Raw genomic sequence first — 22,579 nt, 5'->3', positions numbered from 1 at the left:
GCCATCAAACCTCCTACCCAGAGACCTGAAGCCGTGGGGGGCCCTGGTAGAGGAACAGTCAGCCGAGAGAGGAGGCTGAGGCCACACTTCCCTGTGCACCGGACTCTGGATGCAGGCGTCCAGGGACCCCTGCTCACCACCGAGTTGCTAGGTGACCTTGGGCAGGCAGTGTTCCCACCTCTGAAGCTCGATTTACTCAAGTGCAAAAACCAGAGTGCCATGAATTCTAAAGACTCTTACAGGAAAACAAGTACTAAGGGAGCTTCCCAGTGCAGATCAATTGAGATAATGTGTTTAAAATGCTCAGCACAGTGCCAAGTACATCGTAAGCATTCAATAAATGCTAGTTATTAATGTTACTATTAATATTCCCCGCCTGCCCACTTCACGGAGCTGGTAGAGGATCAGACGGGTGGCAGAGTGCAGGAAGGCACTGCCCGTGGGGCAGGAGGACATTTGCATGAGAAGAAGCAGGAGAGGCGGGTGGGGTGGGGAAGAGGTCATTCCCAAGCCTGGGAGTCCAGACTGTGCAGCAGGAAGGCAGGAGTGGGGCCCTGGGTAGGGAAGGGGAGCGTCCACTTACCTCCAGAGTGCCAGGGTCAGGTCCTCTCAAAATGGAGGTAATGTAAACTGCTCCTTCTCCAATGCTCCTGCCATCAGCCATCACAGTGGCCCTCTATGCAATTAAGGACACCAGGAATTCCTGGATTCGGTAATGGGCTCACGTGTGCGTGGCTAGTCCAAGGCCAGGTTTATGCCCAGGTCTGCAGGACCTTGAATGACACTCATTCACTCCATCACAGTGTTGGCAATTAGGGAGGTAAGTGGGAGGGGAGAAGGGCAGCCCACGTGTTGGAAACAGGCCCCCTGCTTCCTGGCAGCCTGGCCCTGAGTAAGGGGTCAGTGGGGAGCCATTAGCTGATTCCCAGTCCCTCTGTTGGCAAGGAGGCTGCTGCCCTTCCACATCTCTCCTTCCCCAAATTACTCCCTGCACCCCACCAGCCTCAGTCTGGGCATCTGAACAAAAGATAACCTCCCTCAGTGTTCTTAGGAAGACTGGAGGTAGACGATATTTATGGATACCAGGCAAGGTGCTAAGCCCTTCACCTTCTTCTTCTTCTTCTTCTTCTTCTTCTTCATGCATCTTCTTGTTTCATTTGTGCCTTCTGTAGGTCTTTTCCAAAGGATGGTGGAGCTACCACTTGTGGTACCTAAGATGATATTACACAGGCACAAGTCAGGGGTTAAATAACCAAGCAGAACTGTAAGGTCTTAGAGAGTACGTCAGAACCAGGGTGCCCTAAGGAGGGGACAAAGTGGGAGGTGGGGACTGAAGATGCCAGTGGAGGTCAGCTTGTGCAGATTCCTTAACAGGCCCTTCAAGAAGGGCAGTGGAAAACCATCAAAAACTTTTAAGAAGGGGAGCAATTTGATGTTCTGTATATTTATTTTATTTTATTTTTATTTTTTAATGTTTATTTATTTTTTGAGAGAAAGAGACAGAGCATGAGCTGGGGAGGGAACGGGGAAGGGGGGAGGTCACAGATTCTGAAGCAGGCTCCAGGCTCTGAGCTGTCAGCACAGAACCCGATGTGGGGCTCGAACTCATGAACCATGAGATCATGACCTGAGCTGAAGTCGGCCGCCTAACCGACTGAGCCACCCAGGCACCCCTGATATTCTGTATATTTTAGAAAGCTCACTCACTTAAAAGCTGGAGAATATTGGAAGAGGGCACAGCCATAGGAAGGAACACAAGCTAGGGGACGGTAGCTGCAATTGGGAGGCAGGTGATAGTAACCTGAATTAGGGAGCATTTGGTGAATGAACAGTAGGAAAGGAGAGAGGTGGACAGATCTCTTTTTGGAGATGGAATATACTGGGCGTTGTTGACTGGAGAGGAGGAAGAGGGCAATTTTGTCAAGGTTCCTGGGTGGACAGGGGAGGCACGGATAGACACAGAGGATGCTGTATGCAAAGGAGCTATGTGGCAACAACAGTGTGTTCATCTTTGAAGGAGTTTCTGTGTGATGTTCTGGAGGGGATCTTGCACAGTCGGTTGAATAAATGGCTCTGGGTCAGGGGGAGGACTGGGACCATGGTAGCCTGAGGAATTGTCATTCTTACTGAAGTTATGCCCATGAATGAGATCACCCAGAGAGAATGGTGAAGAGCATTCTATCTATGCATTCTCTTTAAAATCAGACAAAAGATAAGAATGCTCAAAGCCACCACTCCGATTCCATAATATTAAAGAACTTAGACTGTGAAATAAGACAAGAAAAAGTAATTGAAACATATAGATTGGAAAGGGAAAAAGAGAAATCCGTCTTTTAGGTGTGGGCAGATGATATGATTTTTTACTCAGAACATCAAAATGGCTCTGGAGAAACATTACCAGCAATAAGGGATTTTTTGCTGTGTACCTGAATGGACGATCCATATACAAGTTACCTATGTAGTGTCAATTGTATTTTTATACATCATCCAGAAACTTTAAGATGCTGCTACCATTTGTGTAGCAACAAAAACTACAAACATAACTGGAAATAAATCTAACAAAAGATGTAATGATCTGTAGGCAGAAATTTCTAAAATTTCCCTAAAGGATATGAAATAAGATCTGAATAAATGAAGAGATATCCTATATTTATGAATTGGAAGATTTAATATCGTGATGTAATCTCCCCCAACTTAGCTAATGATTTAATGTAACTCCAATCAAAACTGAATAGGATCCTTTGTGGAACCTGACAATTTGCTTCTAAAATTAAAATGGAAGAACAAAAGGCCAAGAAAATCCAAGACAGTTCTAAAGCAGGAAGGTAGGCTTGCTCTGTCAGATATCAAGGTTTATTATAGAGCTTTAGGAAATGATACTATATGGTATTAGTGCAGGCTAAGTACACTGACCATGAGAACAAACAGAGTGTCCCCAAACAGATCCGTGCACATATGGAATTTCTACGTGTGACACAGGTCACATGGCAAACCAGTGGAGAAAGGAGTGACTTTTCAATAAATGTACTTGGAATGACTGGTTATCCCTATGGAAAAAATTAAATTATACACTAAAATCCACTCCAGATGGATTAAAAGTGTGGGTCAAAGCAAATATCTATAGCAAGAGCTTTAAAGTTTTAGAAGAAAATACAAGTGAGAATTTCTGATTCGAGGTAGGAAAGAATTTCTTAAAATACAAAAAGTGCTCACAGAAAAGAAAGAGACTGCTATACTTGGATACACTGTGATTAAGAGCTTCTGTAAATCAGAAGACAATTCAAATCAATTAAAAATAAGTCAAAGTGTGAGTGAAATATATTTGTCAGTTACATTACTGACAAAGAGCTGGTATTAAGATGAAATAAAGAACACCTCAAATCAGTATGGGGAAAACAAAAGGAAGGAAAAAACCCAATGGACAAGACATTTAAAAACAACAATAAAACAAAAAAACCAAAACAAAAAACCAGTGACTACACAGACCAGAAAACACCTACAGGAGTTCCAAGTAACACTAGTGATGTGGAAATGCAATCCAAAGTATAAGATTGTTTTATTGACTAAAATTAACAAACCTGACGGTCCTGAATATTGGAACTAATATCTATTAACTTACATACGGCTGAAGGGAGTGAAGCTTAGGACAGTCACTTTGGCCTCATGCATGCCCTAGGAGCCAGCAATTCCACTCCTTGATGCATACCAAAGACAAAAACTTGCACACGTCTACCAGAAGATATGTACCGAACTGTGCATGGCAACACTGATCATAATGGAAAAGAAAGTAGAAACAATTCAAAAGCCACCTGTAGGACAATGGAAAAAATAAACTGAGGTATGAATTCAGATATTGGATATTATATCGCAATGAAAATCAATACTCTATAGCTATGCCTGTAATTGAGCAGAGAAACCATGTGGGAAGTGGTCATAAACACCCCAACTGATGCCACATGGGTCAGAGATGACCCGTCCAGCACAGTCTTTCCTGAATTTCCTGACCTACAAAACTGTGAGTGAAATAAAATGGTGGTTTTAAGACACTAAGCTTCAGGGTACTTTGTTACATAGCACTAGATAACCAGAACTTTGCATTATCAAAAACCTCCATAATAAAAAACCTTTCCATAATCAAAAACCTCCACTTACTTTCTGTCTCCATACTTTCATAGGCCATTCCTTCCAAAAGAGTGATTTGGTACCCTGACCCCCCACAAAATAAAGCCAGGGCATTTATGCCATAAACAACAAGCTTAAAGATTACATGCTGGACAAAAGGAAACATTAAGAAGCATGTAGGTTTCTGGAAAAAATAGAACAGTCCTTTCCCATTTAAAAATAATAGTAGAAGATATTAAGTAGTATCTATTGTGTGTTCATCATCTTCTAGGTACAATTCCAAGCACCTAAAATGTATTAACTCATTTCATAGTCCCATGAGGCTGGTCCTTTTCTATGTCTATGTAATTGCTGGGAAAGCTGAGACCCAGAGAGGTTAAGGAACTTGCCTGTAGTTACACAGCTTGTAAGTGTTGGTGTCGGGATGGGAACCCAAGCAGTCGGTCTGGCCCCTGAGGCTGTGCCTTCAGCTTTTCTTCTGGACCACTCATGCAGGCCCACGCATGAAACAGAAGGCGGGACAGAAAGGACGATGCTCAGGGTGCAAGGACTAAGAGGGAAGTGAAAGTAGAGTGGGGAGCATGTAGGCTCATACACCAGCAGTTCTGACTAGTTACGGACCCCACAGATTAGAGGCTGGAGTATTGCTGCACACACAAGGAAAAGAGGTGAAGCATTTGGTCCATAGAAGATGAAGAATTGAAACTGAGAAGGCTCCAAAAATCCAGGACTCATACAACCCCAGTGGAGGAAAAAATGAATAAACTTCATACTCATGTCCTAAAGAAGAAAGCCCGATTCTACTATGATTTTGTGAGGCTTATAAACCTAAATGAGAAACCAAAGCCCTGGGCTTTCCTTTCCTGAGGACTTGGAATCTGGTTTTTACCTCTGGCTCTTGATGTGGTGACCAGAAGCTGAGAAACCAACACAGAATCTATTCCTGAACTGGAACCCCTGTTCACCCCTACCCCCAATACCTGGCATAAACCAAAATAAAGCCACCAGCAAAGTTCACTTTAACAATCCAGGCACCATACAATTCCCACAGCAAATATAAACTTTGGGATTAGCTAAATATGTGCACTGAGGGACACAGACACCCAAAAAGAAATGATTCCATCACAAGTGAAATTACACCGGCAAAATAACACAAAAGGAAAAAGCCGGGAAGACTTGTTGTTCCTTGAAAATGTTAGTTAACTGAAAAAAAAATCCAAAAATAGACAACAAGAATGTTCAAAAATAAAATAAGCCTTATAAAAATCAGAGCAAATAGCCCTTCTCACAGTGGATTTAGAAAAGAACAAAAATGGATTATTGGGAATCAATTAAATCGAAATTAAAGAGTGGCCTGAATAAGTAGAAACATAGTGAAACAGAAAACAGATATAAGGAAATCAACCAGAAGACAATACAGAATATAGTGCAGTTACAAGACAAGTAGATGAGGTCTTATACAAGACAAGTAGGGTGATGTGACCCTACGCACATACAAGGGGTTCTAGAAGGAGGAAAGAGAAAATGAAAGTGATAAGAGCTTGCAATTTTCCATTTTTTAATTAAATATATTCTCTGACAGAAGACTCTTAATAAGTGAAGAGGAAGATTTTAAAAAATGTCTCTATAAAGGGGTACCTGGCTGGCTCAGTTGGTTGAGTGTCCAACTTTGACTCAGGTCATGATCTCACAACTTGTGAGTTCGAACCCCGCATCAGGCTCTGTTCCCTGCTTCCAATTCTGTGTCTTCTCTCTCTCTGCCCATCCCCTGCTTGCACTCTGTCTCTTGTCAATCTCTCTCTCTCTCTAAAATTAATAAGCATTAAAAAATATATTTTTAAATGACTCTATATGGACATCTCTAACGGAAGCTTCAGAAACTAAAGTCTAAAAGGAAATTGTGAAGGAATCCAGAGAAGGACAAAAGTTTACCTCCAAAGAACAATGTTTGGACTAAAGAAGTCTTCTGAACACCAAGCGTGGCCTAAAATAAAGAGAATCTCTTCCAAGCACTGAGAAAAAAAAAATCAGTGTCAAACTAAAATTTTATACCTAGCCAAACTGTTATTCAAGAGTGAGTATGAAACACAGACATTTGAGACAGGCTAAGAGAACTTCTCTTTACTGAAAATCTTTAAGAGGGCACTTGAGGAAGAAGGAAACTGAACTCCAGGCAAAGGAGGAATGCATGAAAAGACAGATGGGTAAAATGTGGAAATATAGCGAAGTAAGAGTCAACAGTAAACAGTATTTGTGTTGATGATTATTTTGGTGTGGCACAGTGGGACTGAAGGTAGAAAATAACACCAGGTCAAATGGAAGTGGTAGTGATAAGAGTGAACATATCTGAAGGTCTTTATAGGATTCAAAGGAAGTATAGAGATTGACTCAGTTTTGGTTTTGTTAACTTAAGTGGGTGTGTTGAAAACTTGAGTAACCATTAAAAGCATAGTATTTTACTGCACCATGTGAAATTGCTGATGTTTGACCCACCTTGGCCAACATGAAAGCAATTTCACATGGTTCAACCTAATACACTGTGTAACTTCTAAACAAGAAAAAGATGGTGGGGGGAGGGGAGAAAACTATCCCTTCCTACAGGAGGCAGGAAAAGTAGTGGGGGGCAGAAATAAGAGGAAGCCACGTGTTAGAAAAGTGACCTGAAGGTAGATATATGCACATGGATACTCATGTGTGTGTATGTATATCATTTCATAAATCTCACACACAAATTAATGCATCTCTGTGTGCATAAATATGTACAGGCTGTTGTATATGCATGTTCAGTTAACGAGCATCCCCAAGGTTTGTGGCTGGCCATATACATAGGCATTGATTTAAAACACATCAGACCTCAGCTATAAAATAACGCATTTTTGTTTAGAATCACTAGCTTTATACTATTCTGCAGCATTTAGACATGGATATTCACCACTTTTAAGTAAATGCCCCAAGAGACGATGACAGAAATAAATTTAAGACTAAACCATCAAATTAAAAGATTCTCAGGTTAGATAAATTGTTTTTTTTTAACCTGTTAATTATAAAAACCATATCCTCAATAAATTGACCCAAACTTTAGAAGTAAAAGGATGAAAAAAGAGATAAATTAAGCAGTTACTAATACATTTCAAATGTTGCTGTAGTTATATAAGAATAAGTCAAAATAGACTAAGCCAAAAGTATTAGTAAGGGTAAATGTAGCAAGCACAAAATAATAAAAGGAAAAGTTCACCAGGAATTAGCCAGAAAGATATAAAAAATCTGAACTTGTATGCCTCACTATTTAGCTCCTAAATTGCTAAAAGGAAAAAATTGACTAAAAGTATAAGGAAAAATGAACAAATCCCTAATCATAGTGGGAGAATATTGTATACACCTCTTGGTAAGTAACAGGTAAGAGAAATAAATTAAGAAATAAGTTAAGGACATAAATAATGCAAATAAAACCTTGATACAATGGGAGCATCTGGGTGACTCAGTCAGTTGAGTGCCTGACTCTTGATTTGGGCTCAGGTCATGGTCTCAGGGTCGTGAGGCCAAGCCCCACCTCAAGTTCTTTGCTAAATGTGGAGCCTGCTTAAGGTTCTCTCTCCCTCTCCTCTACTTGCACTCACACACACTCTCTCCTGCTCTCTCAAATTAAAAAAAAAATAATAACCTTGACTTGATACAATGTATATACACATATAAAGTATGGCTCCATCTAATTAATAGCACCTTCTGAGGGAAGTAAAATTATTATGGCCATTTACAGATGGGTGATATTTTGGGTAAGGAAGGAACAGGAACGGGAATAATCATTTGAAGAGATGCCCAATAACACTAGTCCCCAGGGAAATGCAAAATAAATAGTCTGATACAATACCAAAAGATTGATAACTCGGAATGTTGTTGAAGGTCATGGGAAATGTGTCCCATGTTGCTGGTGGGGAAGCCAATGGGCACAGATATCTAGAAGGCTCATCTGGATGGACTTTAGAAAAGATGAAGGTTGGGGCATGTGAGTGGCTAGGTCAGTTGGGCATCCAACTCTTGATCTTGGCTCAGTCATGACCTCACAGTTTGTGAGATTGAGCCCCTCATCAGGCTCTGTGCTTGGGATTCTCTTTCTCTCCCTTTCTCTCTGCCCCTCCCCCTCTTGTGCGCACGCTCGCTCGTTCTCTCTCTCTCAATAAATAAGTAAAAAAACTTATTTTTTTTTTAAAGCTGAAGATTCACTTCTATTGCTACCAAAAATTCCACTTTTTGGGTATCCATACTACAGAAATTCGCTTTCGAGTATGTCAAGATATGTGGGAGGATGTTTATTGCCCCACACTGTAATTTTTTTTTTTAAGAGAAAATGTTGTTTTTAGTATATAAGGCTGTGGATCCTTACACCTGTTTTAATTCATAACTGTAATTTCCAGTATGAATTACAGGTATCCCCTTGCTTTTGGAAAGTTGGTGTTAACACCACATTGTTTTTACAGAAGACCCACATTAGGACCTTTTTTCTCTAGCTGAAAGAAATCTGAAAAGGATTTATGCTTTTACAAAAAAAAAAAAAAAGGTGCAAAGCGGGGTGCCTGGGTGGCTCAGTCGGTTAAGTGTCCGACTTCGGCTCAGGTCATGATCTCACAGTTTGTGGGTTTGAGCCCCTCGTCGGGCTCTGTGCTGACAGCTTGGAGCCTGGAGCCGACTTCAGATTCTGTGTCTCCCTCTCTCTCTGCCCCTCCCTTGTTCATGCTCTCTCTCTTTCTTTCAAGAATAAACAAACTTTTTTTTTTTTTTTAAGGTGCAATGCAAAAATAGCGTTCAGAGTCTGTGGTTATAGAGGCAGCACACATCCTGGGCACCAAGCCCCTTCCCCAGGAACTACACTCAGCATATCAGCATCCAGCCTCTACAGCGTTGAGCTGTGTCTCTGAGTATCCGTGCTTTGACTAGATTTATTTTTTGCATCCATTAGCAAGATGTGTCCTAAGGTATCAGAAAAGCCTAAGAGAGGTTATTTTCAGGGTCTGGGAATACTCAAAAGCTTTTCCATATAAATGAACGGTAATTGCTTCTTCACTTTACCCATTTTGCTTCACACGAGTTTTCATGAGTACACTCCACTTTTGGATACTGGGGGAGACCTACCACATCGAGGACATAATGGTGAGGGAAAACTGAGTTAACCCACATCTCTCCACAGGTATGTAATTGGAGACATGCATTTCTGGCCACCTCACGTATGGATAAAAAGACTCAACATTATAAAAGTGTGCTTTTCTGAAACTAGTTGTTCGGGAAGCCCACTTCTACTCAAAATACCAGCAGTGGTATTCGCTTGACAAAATGGTTTGGGGTGGGATACTTTTTAAAAAGTATTAACAGATGTTTACGTTCCCTGCAATGTATTTTATTGTCATTGTCATCATTAATTTGCCATCTCATATCTCCTCTCCCTTTCTTCCTAAAGACACACCCTGATATTATTTGGAATAACAATGAATGTTTCATTTCCCCTCCTCCTTGCAACCAGACGTGACCATGTAAGAAAGTTCAGGCTGATGACATGTAAGGCAAAGAGGTTGGGCTGGGCTCCCAGGAAGGCTGATTTAAGGCGGTGGACTCAGGGGTTGCTTTTTTGTTTCTTTCTCGTTTCCAATTCTTAAAACTAGGCCCTCCTGCCGCCATTTTGGATTGCGAGGTAATTATGTGCCCGGAAGCCACCCACTGCAATGGAAGAGATTTAAGACCCTGAAGCTGCCTATAAGATCTGGATGGCATAGCTCCCAGCTTCTTCCATGTGAGAGATAAATAAACTTCTGTGTTTGTTTCAGCCAGTGTTACGAGCCTCTAAATCTGATCCCAGTTCTTACCCTAGTTGTTCTCCCAACGTCCTGGAGCCCTTGATAGCTTGCCACACTCAGTCTATGGGTGGGGCAGGAGTGCTTCGTGATTCCAAGTACAAAAATAATGAGATGGCTCTCTGCTGCTTGCTGTGCAATTTTTGTTAACTTTCAAAATACATTCTTGAGATCTGTAGTTGAGAAAAATTTTGAGTCCTACAATACTGATTTTTGATGATCAAAGTCCAGAGCCCCAAAGCATTCTGGAGAGAAAGTTTTGCTACAAAGAGGCATCAAAGCATCTGGACCACTTTCCCCACCCTGCCAGACAAGGTGAGATCCTGGGAGCTGGAGGGGGAGGGCAGAGTTGGGGGGGGAAGGGGGGGGCGTGGGAGGGTTACATTTGGGTGGGACTTGCTCATTCATGGTCAGCGGTGGATGGAGGTGGGAGGCAAAGGACCCATCAGAGAAAAACAGGAAGTGAATCATGAGCTAGCATTCTCGCCATCTTTAAGCAGAGAGTGGAGTGGAAATGGTCTCGGGGACATCTTGGCAAGGGGACTGAAGGTGAGTGTAAGTGGGATTCCCCATCTGCCTGAGGGAAGAGGGGCATCCTCTATGCAGACTTGAACCATCTAAACCAGCATCAGGTAGCTCAGTGACATGAGTAAGCAGGAGAAAGGTTCCAGAGCAGGGGGTCCAGATGGCCAGGTCTCCCAGTGTCCCTTACTTACAGCATTGATACCAGCCTTTTGAAAAATGCACTTCCAGATCTTGAAAGATGTCCTTGTCAGATGACTTTCAGGTGCAAAACATGCTTTTTGATGCCTTGTTTAACATGAAAGTGCAGAGACGCATATCCCCTGGTGATAGCAGCAAGTAGATTTTAATACATTTATAACATATATTTATTTTATATTATATTATATATTATATATTATATTAATATTATAAATATATTTAATATAGAGAGACCAGTGGTCTTCATGTTTTAGGATAAACATCCCATTAATAAAAGCATAGAGACTGGGGGTGGTCCTGAAATGACCAAGAAAACAATTTCTGAGTTGCTACAAGGGGGCCAGCTGCTATGGCCAATGTGACCTTGAGGGTGGCGTGGTGCAGAGCCCTCGGTAGGAACCAGAGGAACAGCCCGGGGGCTGGGGCAAATACCTGCAGGACATATGAAAAATATCACTATTTCTAATATATAAGAAGTTCCTACGAAGGGATAAGATAAAGATTTAAAACCTGCTAGAAAATTGCACAAAGGCTATCTACTGGCTATTAACAGAGAAAGAAATAAAAACGGCCAATAGATACAGAAAAAGTACTAAACCTTACTAGCAGTCAAGACAATTCAAATTAGAACAATAATGACATATTTTTATTCAAGAGATTGGCAAAAATTATAGAGTGCCGGCATTGATTTCTGGGAAGACTGTGGGGAAATTGATGCCCTCATATACTGCTGGTGGGAAGTGACATTGATACAGCCTAATTTGAATGCAATTTCTTAATATCTATTAAAATAACATATGGCCGTTTGACATAGGAATCTCACTTCGCAAATTTATTTTACTAAATGAGAAGAACAGATCCTTAAGACCCCGTGTGCAACACATTCAGCCAAACATCTCAGTGGTAGAAACAGCCTGGAATGGGAGCCATCAGCGGAGAGTCCTTGTGTAACCTCAAGTGCATGCATTTTGTGGAGAGATACCCAGCTACTGGGGACGTAGTGACACATGGGTTGACCAGAAGCTGTTCCAGGGTGAACGCTGGCATATAGGAGACGTCCCAATGGCAAGGCAAGAGGCGGGTCCCACCATGGACGGGCTCGTGGTGGTCTGGACAGTGCTTCCATAGCAAGGCACCTCTGCCCGCTTCAGATGGAGAATGGGGTCCAGCGAGGTGCCAGCCCCCAGCCTCCTCCCTCCCCCCCATCTGCCACACCATTTGGACTCTTTAATCACTTCCGTGAGACCCCCGGAAGGATAGCACATCCCATTTCTGTAAAGTCAAACCACAACCAAGGCTTTTTTTTTTTAATCTTTATTTATTTTTAAGAGACAGAGAGACAGAGTGTGAGCAGGGAGAGGCAGATAAAGAGGGAGACACATAAAACGATTGTACTACAATAAAAGCCAAAGAGAAGGGTTTATTTAAGAGGATGGTTGAGTACACAAGAAAAAAAATCGCTCATGGGAAAAATTCTCTTCGTTTTCCTTGGACATTTTCTCCTACAAATGAGTCTTAAAATCAACCCGTCAAAGCCTACTTCATAAAATGCAAAATCCAATTCATAATAAACCTTTTATCAAACTCTGAGCGGATGGGAATGATCTCAACTTGATCAAGCATATCTATGAGAAACCTACAGGAAATGTCCTGCTTAATGGTAAAACATTTAAAATATTCCCACTGAAGCCAGCAACACACAGGAGGCTGCCATCAAGTTACTTATTTCTTATTTAACATTTGAGATGTGTCATGCTTTCTCCTTGTTTCTATTAACCCCCTTTTGCCTTTTGTTTGATTCACCAAATTTTCTTTGACCCACTTCTTTTCCCTCTGTCTGTTGGAAAGTTTGCACTGCGGTTCAGTTCATTTAGTGCTTACCCATGGGTACACAGACTTTACAATGTTTCGAGTTCCATTGCTTCTTCATACTCAGCATCTGTAACATCTCCAGAAACCAGACAAAAATTATAGTACTTTTTAGCTCCTCCTGGACTCCCCCACCCTCCAAATTTCTATGCCAATGTCATCTGGAATTTTAATGTCAGGTTATTCTTCTCTCTTCCAGAATCATAGGAAGAGGGGCACTGGGTGGCTCAGTTGGTTGAGCGTCCGACTCCGGCTCAGGTCACGATCTCACAGTTCGTGAGTTCGAGACCCATGTCAGGCTCTGTGCTGAAGGCTCAGAGCCTGGAGCCTTGCTTCGGATTCTGTGACTGCCTCTCTCTCTGCCCCTCCCCTGCTCACGCTCTGTCCCTGTCTCAAAAATAAATAAACATTAAAAAAAAAAAAAACTAAAAAAAAATGAATACAGTTTACTAGTTTCCCTGCTTACTGGTCCTTCTTGCACCCCCACATCTTCCTCTTATTTTCTTCTTGTTTGTTGTTGTTGTTGTTGTTTAGATTTTTGATTTTTTTTTTTTTTAATCCTGGCTGAAAACCATCTGTGCTTTCGCTGCAGGTAACTAAAAACTCAGCTCGAACTCGCTTTACGAGCTCGGGGACAATCAAGTTCAGAGAGTGCTCCTGCTTTGGGTCCAGTGTCCTTAGCGTTCAGGCTCATTATGTCATGTCCCCACCCCTCCTCCCATTGCCCCTCCCACCCTTCCTGAGGGGGTGAATTGGCCACAGGAATTCCAGAACCTCCTGTCCATGCACCTGAGCTCGAGCGCACCTCTGACTGGCTTTAGAACTCGAGACTCAGTTATTGCCTCTCCGCGCTTTGAGGACACCTCCCTGTTGTTTTCGGAGTCCCTGGTGCTGCCAAAGGAAGTGTGACGTCAGACTCCCTCTGCCTTCCTTGGAGGTCTCGTCTCCCAGACGGTTTGGGGGACTCTGCCTCCGCCACACCTCGTCCAAGTGCATGTGATTGCTGCATCCTGCTCAGGATTCAAGTTTTTCTTTAGCTGGGGAAGTTAGCCAGACAACACGTATATTGCTATTGTCCAGATGTTCTGTTCTCCTTGGTAGAACCCCGGTGTTGGACTCCCCTACTTCAGAAGCTACTGTCGGTGTGAGATAGCTTTCAAACCCTCCACCTTTCTCTGGCCACATCCTGGGGGCTCCCTCCGCCTGAACACCGAGCTTACTGATTTGTGCCTCAGTCCTGTCCCTTCCGCGATTCAAATCACATAATTCTGTATTCCAACAAAATTCGTCTCAAGCGTCTCTATCTAATTGGCTTTTTATGTGAAGTACATGTTATTGTGTCAGAGATATCCTATCACCCCATATCTCTCTGAGGATATTAATTATACTCTTTAAAATCCTTTTTCTGAATGTCCTATTGCTTATTTCCTTGGTGTAACTTCTCCTTTTTTTTTCTTTTGTTCCTTCACCGTGTCCGCTTTTCTTTTTTTAATTAAAAAAAAAAATTTTTAACGTTTATTTATTTTTGAGAAATACAGAGAGATAGAGAGTGAGTGGGGGAAAAGCAGAGAGGGGGGAGACACAGAATCCGAAGCAGGCGCCAGGCTTGGAGCTGTCAGCACAGAACCCGACGCGGGGCTCGAACTCACGAACAGTGATATCATGACCTGAGCCAGAGTCAGATGCCTAACTGATTGAGCTACCCAGGCGCCCCCGTGTCCACTTTTCTAAAACATTTAGCAGTTCTACATCTCAGGATTGAAAAAAAAAAAAAGCTAGCTGTGAACGCATAGACTGAATGTGTCTTCCCAAAATTCACGTTGAAATCCTAACCCCTCGGTGTGATGGTATTAAGAGGTTGAGCTCCTGTGAATGGGATTAGTGCCCTTATAAAAGGGATCCCAGAGAGTTCCCTCACTCTTCCAGCCATGTGAGGACACAAGACAGCTATCTATAAACTAGAAAGTGAGCTCTCACAAAGAATCTGCTGGCGATCCTGGACTTCCAGCCTCCAGAGCTGGGAGATATAAATGTCTGTTGTTTATAAACCACCCAGACTGTGCTATTTATTATAGCAGTCCGAACAGACTGAGACAGAAGAGGACAAGAGGAGATTGCGGATTTATTTCAGTAAGCACTGAGGGACTAAATTCATACACATCTTTGATAAAACAAAAGGAGGAGACAACAGGGGGGCAGGCGTGTGACCCTGCCAGGATCCTGGGAAGAAACTTACAGGTGCAGTCTGGACAACATAAGGCAGGGGGAGGGCTGAGTGGGGACAGATGGGGACTTGGCTGGCCTGGGAATAACACCCAGCTCAGACAGAATCTGGTGGCAAGTGACGGAGGTCACTGCGCAATGTGGGTAAAAAATTCTGGGACCCCGTACACAAAGGTACCAGAGGGGGTCTGCGTGAAGAACAAAGTTGAGCCCTCCAAGGGTCTGAACCCCAAGCAGGGATAGACGCCAGAAGTTGGGGCATCGGTGAGGACCCAATACCCAGACGCATCGGGCAGCGCCTGGACTCCCGCCCCAGGCTGTGCTGTAAGTCGCACCATCGCTGCCCCAGTAGAAGGGAGGGATGGGGTCTGCGTGGCTTCTGATTCCACGTGGTGTCTGGGCTCATCGCGGCGGTCCGACTCCACACGCAGACCTGGTCTCAGCATGCGTCTCGGCCTCCCTTGGAGGCCAGGGTCTCGGTGAAGGTCTGTTCCCCTTCCTTCACGATGGCCTTGGTCTCTATCTCCGAGGTCAGGTGTGAAAGCCGGGGTCACACATCTCATAGGTTTCACCACAGCAAAGGGTTTCGAGGGCTGGCCTGGCTTCACGGGGCCATCTGCTTTCACGATGCCTCCGGCTTCCATCCCAGAGCAGTCTGGCTCCTGAGAATGCACACCTGAAGCAAAGTAGAGAAGCAGAAAGTGGGAAGAAGAAATCAGAGCTTCTTGAGGAAGCTTTGGGGGCAGGATAATGGGGGGGAGGGTATGAGGTGGTCCAGGAGACCCCCAAATGCCAAGGACTTGTTATGTGTGGCACTCTCACTGGTCATTTCTTTTTATGAAAATTTTTAATTATTTTTTAAGTGTTTATTTATTTCAGAGAGAGAGAGAGAGAGAGCAAGTGGGGAAGGGGCAGAGAGAGAGGGAGACACAGAATCTGAAGCAGGGTCCAGGTTCTGCACTGTCAGCACAGAGCCCGACGCGGGGCTCGAACTCACGAACCTTGAGATCATGACCTGAGCTGAAGTTGGACACTCAACTGACTGAGCCACCCAGGTGCCCCCCGACTGGCCATTTCACTTGGCCTCCCCACCACTTATCCAGCTAAATAATCGCCATCCCCATTTTCCTGATGGGTAAGCTTATTCTAGATTCACTTTGAATTCACTAGATTCTATTTGAATCAGAGTGACAGTCCCTGCCCTCACCAGGCTTAAATTTCAATAGAAGAGACAGACACAACACAGCAACAAAAAAATATAATGTCACCAATGGGTGACAAGTTGGAAAGTAAAGGTGTTAGGGTATTATGAGGAAGGTGGTTTTGAATCCAAAGGGCCTGGAATTCTATCTTAACTGACCTGAGATGAGCTTCAGTTTTCTTTTCCATGAATTGATATGGTGATACACCGACCCCTGGGGTGTTACAAAGCCTTGGTTTCTAAGAGCAAATGCTTAGATTAGTGTCATCCTAACTTGTCCTTGGGGGCAGGAGGCCCAGAAAGTCTGGCTGGAAGAGTCAACATAAACCTGTAAGTCAGGACCTTCTCAGGAATGAGCGGGATTTAGCAAGGCAAGGGCTGAGTAGGGAGGGAGGATTCCCAGGGGGATGGAGACTGGGAGCAGGCTTCTAGAATGGAAAGAAGACTGGACTAGCTGGAGGATAGCACGGCAGGAGGGAGAAGTTCATAAAGACCCCTTGAAGCTAAGCCAAGTTTCAGTTGATCCTAAGATCAAAGGAGAACCATTGAAAGATTTTAAGGAAGGGAGCAAGTTACCATGTTTGGACTCCAGAAAGTGAAGTGTGGACAGAGAAAAGAAGGGGGAGTGCCTAGAGGCAGGAAGGCTGGGAAGAGGTAAGGGAAAGACAGCAGGACCACAGGGATCCCCTGAAGACAGGCTGGATGAAAGGGGGCATCTGGGGCCCCCACCGATGCTGTTTGTCTGCAGGGCACTCTCCTGACCATTTGTTAAACACACCCCCACCGCCATGTGCCTTCCGCCAACAGAGAGAGCCAGGAGGCTGTTTCCCCAAGGTAGGGCTCAAGGGAGAAGGTGCAGGTTTGTGTCACCCGAGTGGCAATGTGAGAACACAGATGTGAGTCTGAGGCTCCACGCGGGGCTCAGCTGGAGCTGGATTTGAATCATCTACGCAGAGTTGGTCATCACTGCCATGGGAGCTGATGGGATTGGTACGAGAGAATGAAGGAGCAGAGAGCGCCTCTGATAGAACCCTGAAGTCCGCTGCTGACCTCTAAGGGAAGGGTAGAGACATAGCACCTTTCAGGGCCACTGGTGCAGAGGGAAACTGGGAGGGTTTACCCAGATCCAAGATGGAGGGAACAGATCAGGGAGGGATGAGCTGCCCACAGTGTTGGCGACGTGGGACAGAGCAGGCCTGCTTTGGGGCCACTTCTGTTGGCCCCCCGGACTCAGTGAGAACAGCATGAGGACAGTGGCAGAGGCCATATTCCACAGCAGCGTGGTAGGGAAGATGGCAGGTGAGTGATGACGGTAAGCAGGAGACAGCAAATGTGGGGCTTTTCCCAGGGGTCGTTGAGTCATGGTTGGGGGGCAGTCCTGGGACACAAGAACCCAACAATAGAGAACACCAGGCATAAAGAACGGCTCCAAGAGACCCACTGCCATGGAACAAATTGAGAGCATTTCAACATAACGCCTTCTTTCTCTACAATCATCATCCAAAAATTAAAAAAAGCCAGGATCAGATCCTCTCATGGGTGAATTTTTTTCCATTTCTCGGCTACCAAAGCTCAAACTCATAATAATACCTTAAATCAATCTCAGAATGGTCAGGGTCCCCACAGCACGAGGTGGGGAGTTGCAGGCTCTGAGACACGGCCATAGCCCTGTTGCTAGTTCCTTTGACCCCATCTTCTCTGCACTCAGGGGCTGGCATAAACAGAAAGAAAGGGACACTATAGGAGAGTTCTGGAACTAAGGACAGGTATAATAGTTAAAAAACATTTGAATTTGGGGGTTTTGAGTTTCAGAAATCAGAGTCCTGGGAGATTCAGGCATATCAAGCTTTATTCAACACTTAAATGACTCATGTGGTCCTGCAGAGCCATTTACATCTGCTGTCCCAAACTCAGGCTCAGAGCTCAATGTGACTCCAGAAGCAACCAAGAATGTCCTGGGTGAGCTGGCAGGGGGCTTGCCAATAGGACCTAGAGGGCTCAGAGAGACCTGCATGGACTTAATGGCCAGACACCAGTAGGAACAGAAGCAAGGGGTAGCTTCCAGACCAGAAGCAAGGACCAGAGCATGTTTCCCTGTGTTGACCTAGATTTAACCCCAGCAGAAGTGGGGGCAGAGGGGAGGGAGGTGTGAGATCATTCATTGACCAAAGAAAGTCTGAAATGATAAAGCCCCCTAATTCAGGAACACTAAAAAATCAATAAGATAAACAACTAAACAGAGGAAAATAGCAGAAAGCAATCACAGGCCATCCATAAAAGGGAAAAAGCAAATGGTCCCTATACACATAGGATGCTAAACCTCACTTACAAGGAAGCCATCCAAATTAAAGGAAAAGTTGTACCATTGCTATGCATCTATCAGACTGGTAAAGATGACAAGATTTAGGACACTCAGTGTATGGACAGAAATGTTATGGTGAACAATTTCACAATAGCTATAAAATTTTAATGCCCTCCGGAAAGAGAACATGATGGAGGTACTTGGTTTATCATAGATCATGAAGCAGCATCCAGCTATAGGAATGAAGACAGTGTGATGTTCAAAGAGAGATAAATGACTGAGCGATAGAATGGAACAGACAGCCCAGACTGGATCCACATCTATGGAGATTTAGCTGATGACAGAGCTGGCACTGAAGAGCATCTAAAGACTCTTCCCTGAGAAGCCTGTGAAGTCTAAGAGAAAAACAAACAAACAAAAAACAAAAACCAAGAAACCAGCATGTTGGGGTTCCCCAATTCGGCAGGCCAGCCACATAAATTCTGCAGAACCCACAGTCAACAGGCCCCATTCATTGGCTCAGAGCGACCATTCAGCTTCTCAGCATCCCTTTTTCAATATGCGCAGCCAACAAGGGGACATAAAACATCAGAAGAAAGACTAACGTGAGACAAGAAACTGATAATCAAACAGAAAGAAAGCAACTTGCAGGAAGTAGCTTATGCCATAGGTGAAAGTTTCAAAAAAACATATCATTAATATTTTTCGAGAGAGAAGAGAAGAAATGATGCCCATGGATCAATTACAAGATACTTTTATTTTTTAATGTTTATTTATTTATTTATTTTGATAGAGAGAGAGAAAGAGAGAGAGAGGAAGACAGAGAGAGAGAGCATGAGCAAGGGAGGAGAAGAGGAAGAGAGAACCCCAAGCTGGCTCAATGACGTCAGCACAGAGCCCAACATGGGGCTCCATCCCATGGGCTGTGAGATCACAACCTGAGCTGAAATCAAGAGTCAGATGCTCAACCAACTGAGCCACCCAGGTGCCCCAATTACAAGACACTTTTAAAAGGAACATTCAGAAAAGCAAACAAACAAAAAGACCCATTCGAAATTAAAATTATGAGAGCAGAAATTAAAATCTCCATGGAGGGGATCTCACAACTGTGAGATTGGGCTCCTCACTGGGCTTGGAGGCTGCTTAAGATTATCTCTGTCCCTCTGCCCCTCCCCCACTCACACGTGTGTGTGTGTGTGTGTGTGTGTGTGTGTGTGTGTGTGTTCACTCTCTCAAAAATAAATAAAAATAAAATAAAGTAAAATAAAATAAAATAAAGTAAAATAAAATAAAATAAAGTAAAATAAAATAAAATAAAATAAAATCTCCGTGGATATTTTGAAAAACAAAGTTGAGGAAATGTCCCAGAAAAAAATCACAAAAATAAAAAATAAGGGGGATAAAATATAAGAAAATTAGAAGCATAGTATTACCAAAGCTAATTATCAAAAAATTTTTTGAGTTATGAAGACAAAGAGAAGATTCTAAAAACTTCCAGAGAGAGAAGCAGAGAGAAAGAGAGAAAGAACTGTCTTCAAAATTCTGAGGGAAAAGGATTTCCCACCTAAAATTCAATACCCAACCAAACTATCATGAATCAAGAAGGGTAGAAAAAAGACACTTTTAAATATGCAAGGTCTCAAATAATTTTTTTGGATGCATGTTTCCCCAGGAATGCTACTAGAAGGTTTGCTCCACCAAACAAACAAAAAACAACAACAAAAAAACAAAAATAAACAAACAAACAAACAAAAAAAACCAAAACAAGACAGACTAAGAGGGTATAAAATTCCAAAGTGGGGAAGAATTCCCCAGATGATGGTCAAGGGAGATCCTAGGATGGCAGCCTGAAGTTGGCTGAGAGCAGCCAGTCTAGGCTGGAGCAGGTTAAAAGGGTGTGGCAGTAATGCCACCAGAAGGTGAAATTGATAAGACACTCTATTGAGTTTGAATTTAAACAACTGAGGGGGGCACCTGGGTGGCTCAGTCGGTTGAGCGTCTGACTTTGGCTCAGGTCATGATCTCGCGTGGGTTCCAGCCCCGGGTCAGGCTCTGTGCTGACAGCTCAGAGCCTGGAGCCTGTTTCAGATTCTTTGTCTCCCTCTGTCTCTGACCCTCCCCTGTTCATGCTCTCTCTCTCTCTGTCTCAAAAATAAATAAACGTTAAAAAAAAAAATTAAAAACAACTGAGGAAGAGTGAGAATGGATTAGTGGTCAATTGGCAGATAAAAGCCCAAGTATTAGGTTTTGGAAAATTCAAGTTGCACCAAAGGAGAAAGTGATCCTGGTCGACTAGATGGTCCCATTTTGAATAGTGACATTCTGCGGGGAGGTGGGGGCCTGAAGGTGTGTGGGGGGGGGGCGGGGCGAGTGCGGCTATCGGTGAGGATGGTGGGAATGCAGGAACTACAGCTAATTCCTCCTCTCCCACAGAGGGAAGACCATAAATAAAGTCTAAAATGGAAAACCGAGTTAGTAATAGTGTAAACATGGTATTTAGAGAACAGAAAGTGATGTTGAAAGAAACCAAACAGATGAAAACGGTTGTCTCTAAAGTGTGAGAAGTTGAGAAGTAGCAGGGGCTGCTGCTTTTCATAATGTGCCTTATTGGGATCTCTGAGTTACATAAGTAAATACCAAAAGTAAAATAAAAACCAGGAAAAGGTTAGAAAGCAAGTAACTGAGGGTGCCTGGGGGGCACGGTGGGTTAAGCCTCTGACTCGATTTTGGCTTGGGTCATGATCTCACCATTGGTAGAATCGAGCCCCGCATTGAGGTCTTTGCTGGAGCCTATTTGGGATTCTCTGTGTCTTTCTGTCCCTCCTCTCTCCCCCCACCCCCCTACTCTCTGAAAATAAATAAATAAACTTTAAAAAGAAAAAGGGGGCACCGGACACATACCTGACCTCCTGCTGTTGAACTCTTCGAAGCTGGCTCTGGAAACCTGGAGAGCAGGACACCCTTTCAGGAAGAGAGGTCCAAGGGGTTGAGGGTCCAGAAGTGTCCACAGATCAGGACTGTAGCTCAGACCTTAGCCGTCGGACGTCCTTCCTACAAGCCTCCAAGAAGTCTACTGAGCCTTGGGCTTCCCAGTCCCCTTATATAGGACGGTGGGTGTTACCCTGGCACACGATTGGATAGAAGTGGGTGGTAGGTGGAGCCAAGGTGGGCAGGGCTTGCTTGACTTGGGAGGAGTTTATTGGACTAGAGTTTTCCATTGGCCAAATGGGCCCGCCATGACTCAATCATTCATAGATGGGTACGCCCCATCGACTGATCTAATCGTTACAGGAAAAAAAATGCGTAGTTAATGTTGTGTTAAGTGCCAGTGAAAGGGAGATGTCACGAGAGCGATTAATAAAATCGGATTAGGTCTGGGGCCGGGCGTCAAAGAGAAGGATATCTGGGCTGAAATTGGAAGGGTTGGTAGGTAGGCACCAACCCGGTTGGGTAGAGCAGGGCGCAGAGGACAGGTGAGGAAGAGCCCCTCAGAGGTAGAAGGGAGCCCAGTTCTTTCCAGGAATGGAGAGGAGGCTGGCTCAGACTGAGGGGGTGGAGGGAGATGAAGTGGGCAGACCACCCAGGTACTGCTCTTGTTCTAAGGGCAACAGAAAACCACAGGGGGGTTTTCGGCAGAGGGAGATGCTGGTGATGAGATTAACATTTCATAAGAGATCACCCTGGCCGTGAAATGGAGAGCGATTTGAAAGTGCCGAGATTAAAATATGAGGGGCAAGGAGGCCACTGCAGCCCTCTGTGTTGAGATAGTGTCTTATTAGACTAGGGCGGTGGGCAGTGGAGAAGGGAAACTGTTAGAGAGAAATTTACAGGCAAGAACCAAAGCCGTGCTGGTCTGGACACACCCTGGAGGGGGAGGGGACCGCCAAGTTTGTAGGGCCGCTTATTAAGACAGAGGATGTGCCAGGAACCTTGCCTAGTGGGAGGATTATAAACTTGGTTCACACACGCTGGGTCAAAGGGGCTTTTCTTTTTAAGTTTTTTTATTTTGAGAGAGAGCGAGTGGGGGAGGGGCAGAGAGAGACAGAGGGAGAGAGAGACAGAGAGAATCTCAAGTCGTCTCCACACTCAACGTGGAGCCCAACTTGGGGCTCGATCCCACGAGCCTGGGATCATGACCTGAGCCAAAATCCAGAGTCAGCCTTTCAACCAACTGAGCCACCCAGGTGCCCCTACCAATTTTATTTTTGAGTTGACTTTCTATCATTGAGTTGTAATAATTCTCTGTGACTTACGGATACAAGTCCTTGGTGGATACATGTATTGTGAATGTATTTTCCC

The 22,579-nt window shown here is 44.0% G+C and overlaps 1 protein-coding gene across 1 annotated transcript; it reads right to left on the bottom strand.

The window, feature by feature from the left end:
- Positions 1 to 14,758: 14,758 nt before the first annotated feature.
- On the bottom strand, positions 14,759 to 21,332 carry PRR20G (proline rich 20G). Its single transcript, XM_042927552.1, has 2 exons — positions 21,182 to 21,332; positions 14,759 to 15,453 (listed from the first exon to the last, which is right to left on the bottom strand). Exon 2 carries the CDS (start codon positions 15,419 to 15,421, stop codon positions 14,906 to 14,908), a length of 516 nt encoding a protein of 171 aa, XP_042783486.1. The 5' UTR covers positions 15,422 to 15,453; positions 21,182 to 21,332; the 3' UTR covers positions 14,759 to 14,905.
- Positions 21,333 to 22,579: the final 1,247 nt, after the last annotated feature.

Source organism: Panthera leo, chromosome A2 (genome assembly GCF_018350215.1).
Source record: "Panthera leo isolate Ple1 chromosome A2, P.leo_Ple1_pat1.1, whole genome shotgun sequence".
Lineage (NCBI taxonomy): Eukaryota > Metazoa > Chordata > Mammalia > Carnivora > Felidae > Panthera > Panthera leo.
Note: the sequence above shows the minus strand (reverse complement) of the source record. Positions and strands in the feature narration are given on the sequence as shown.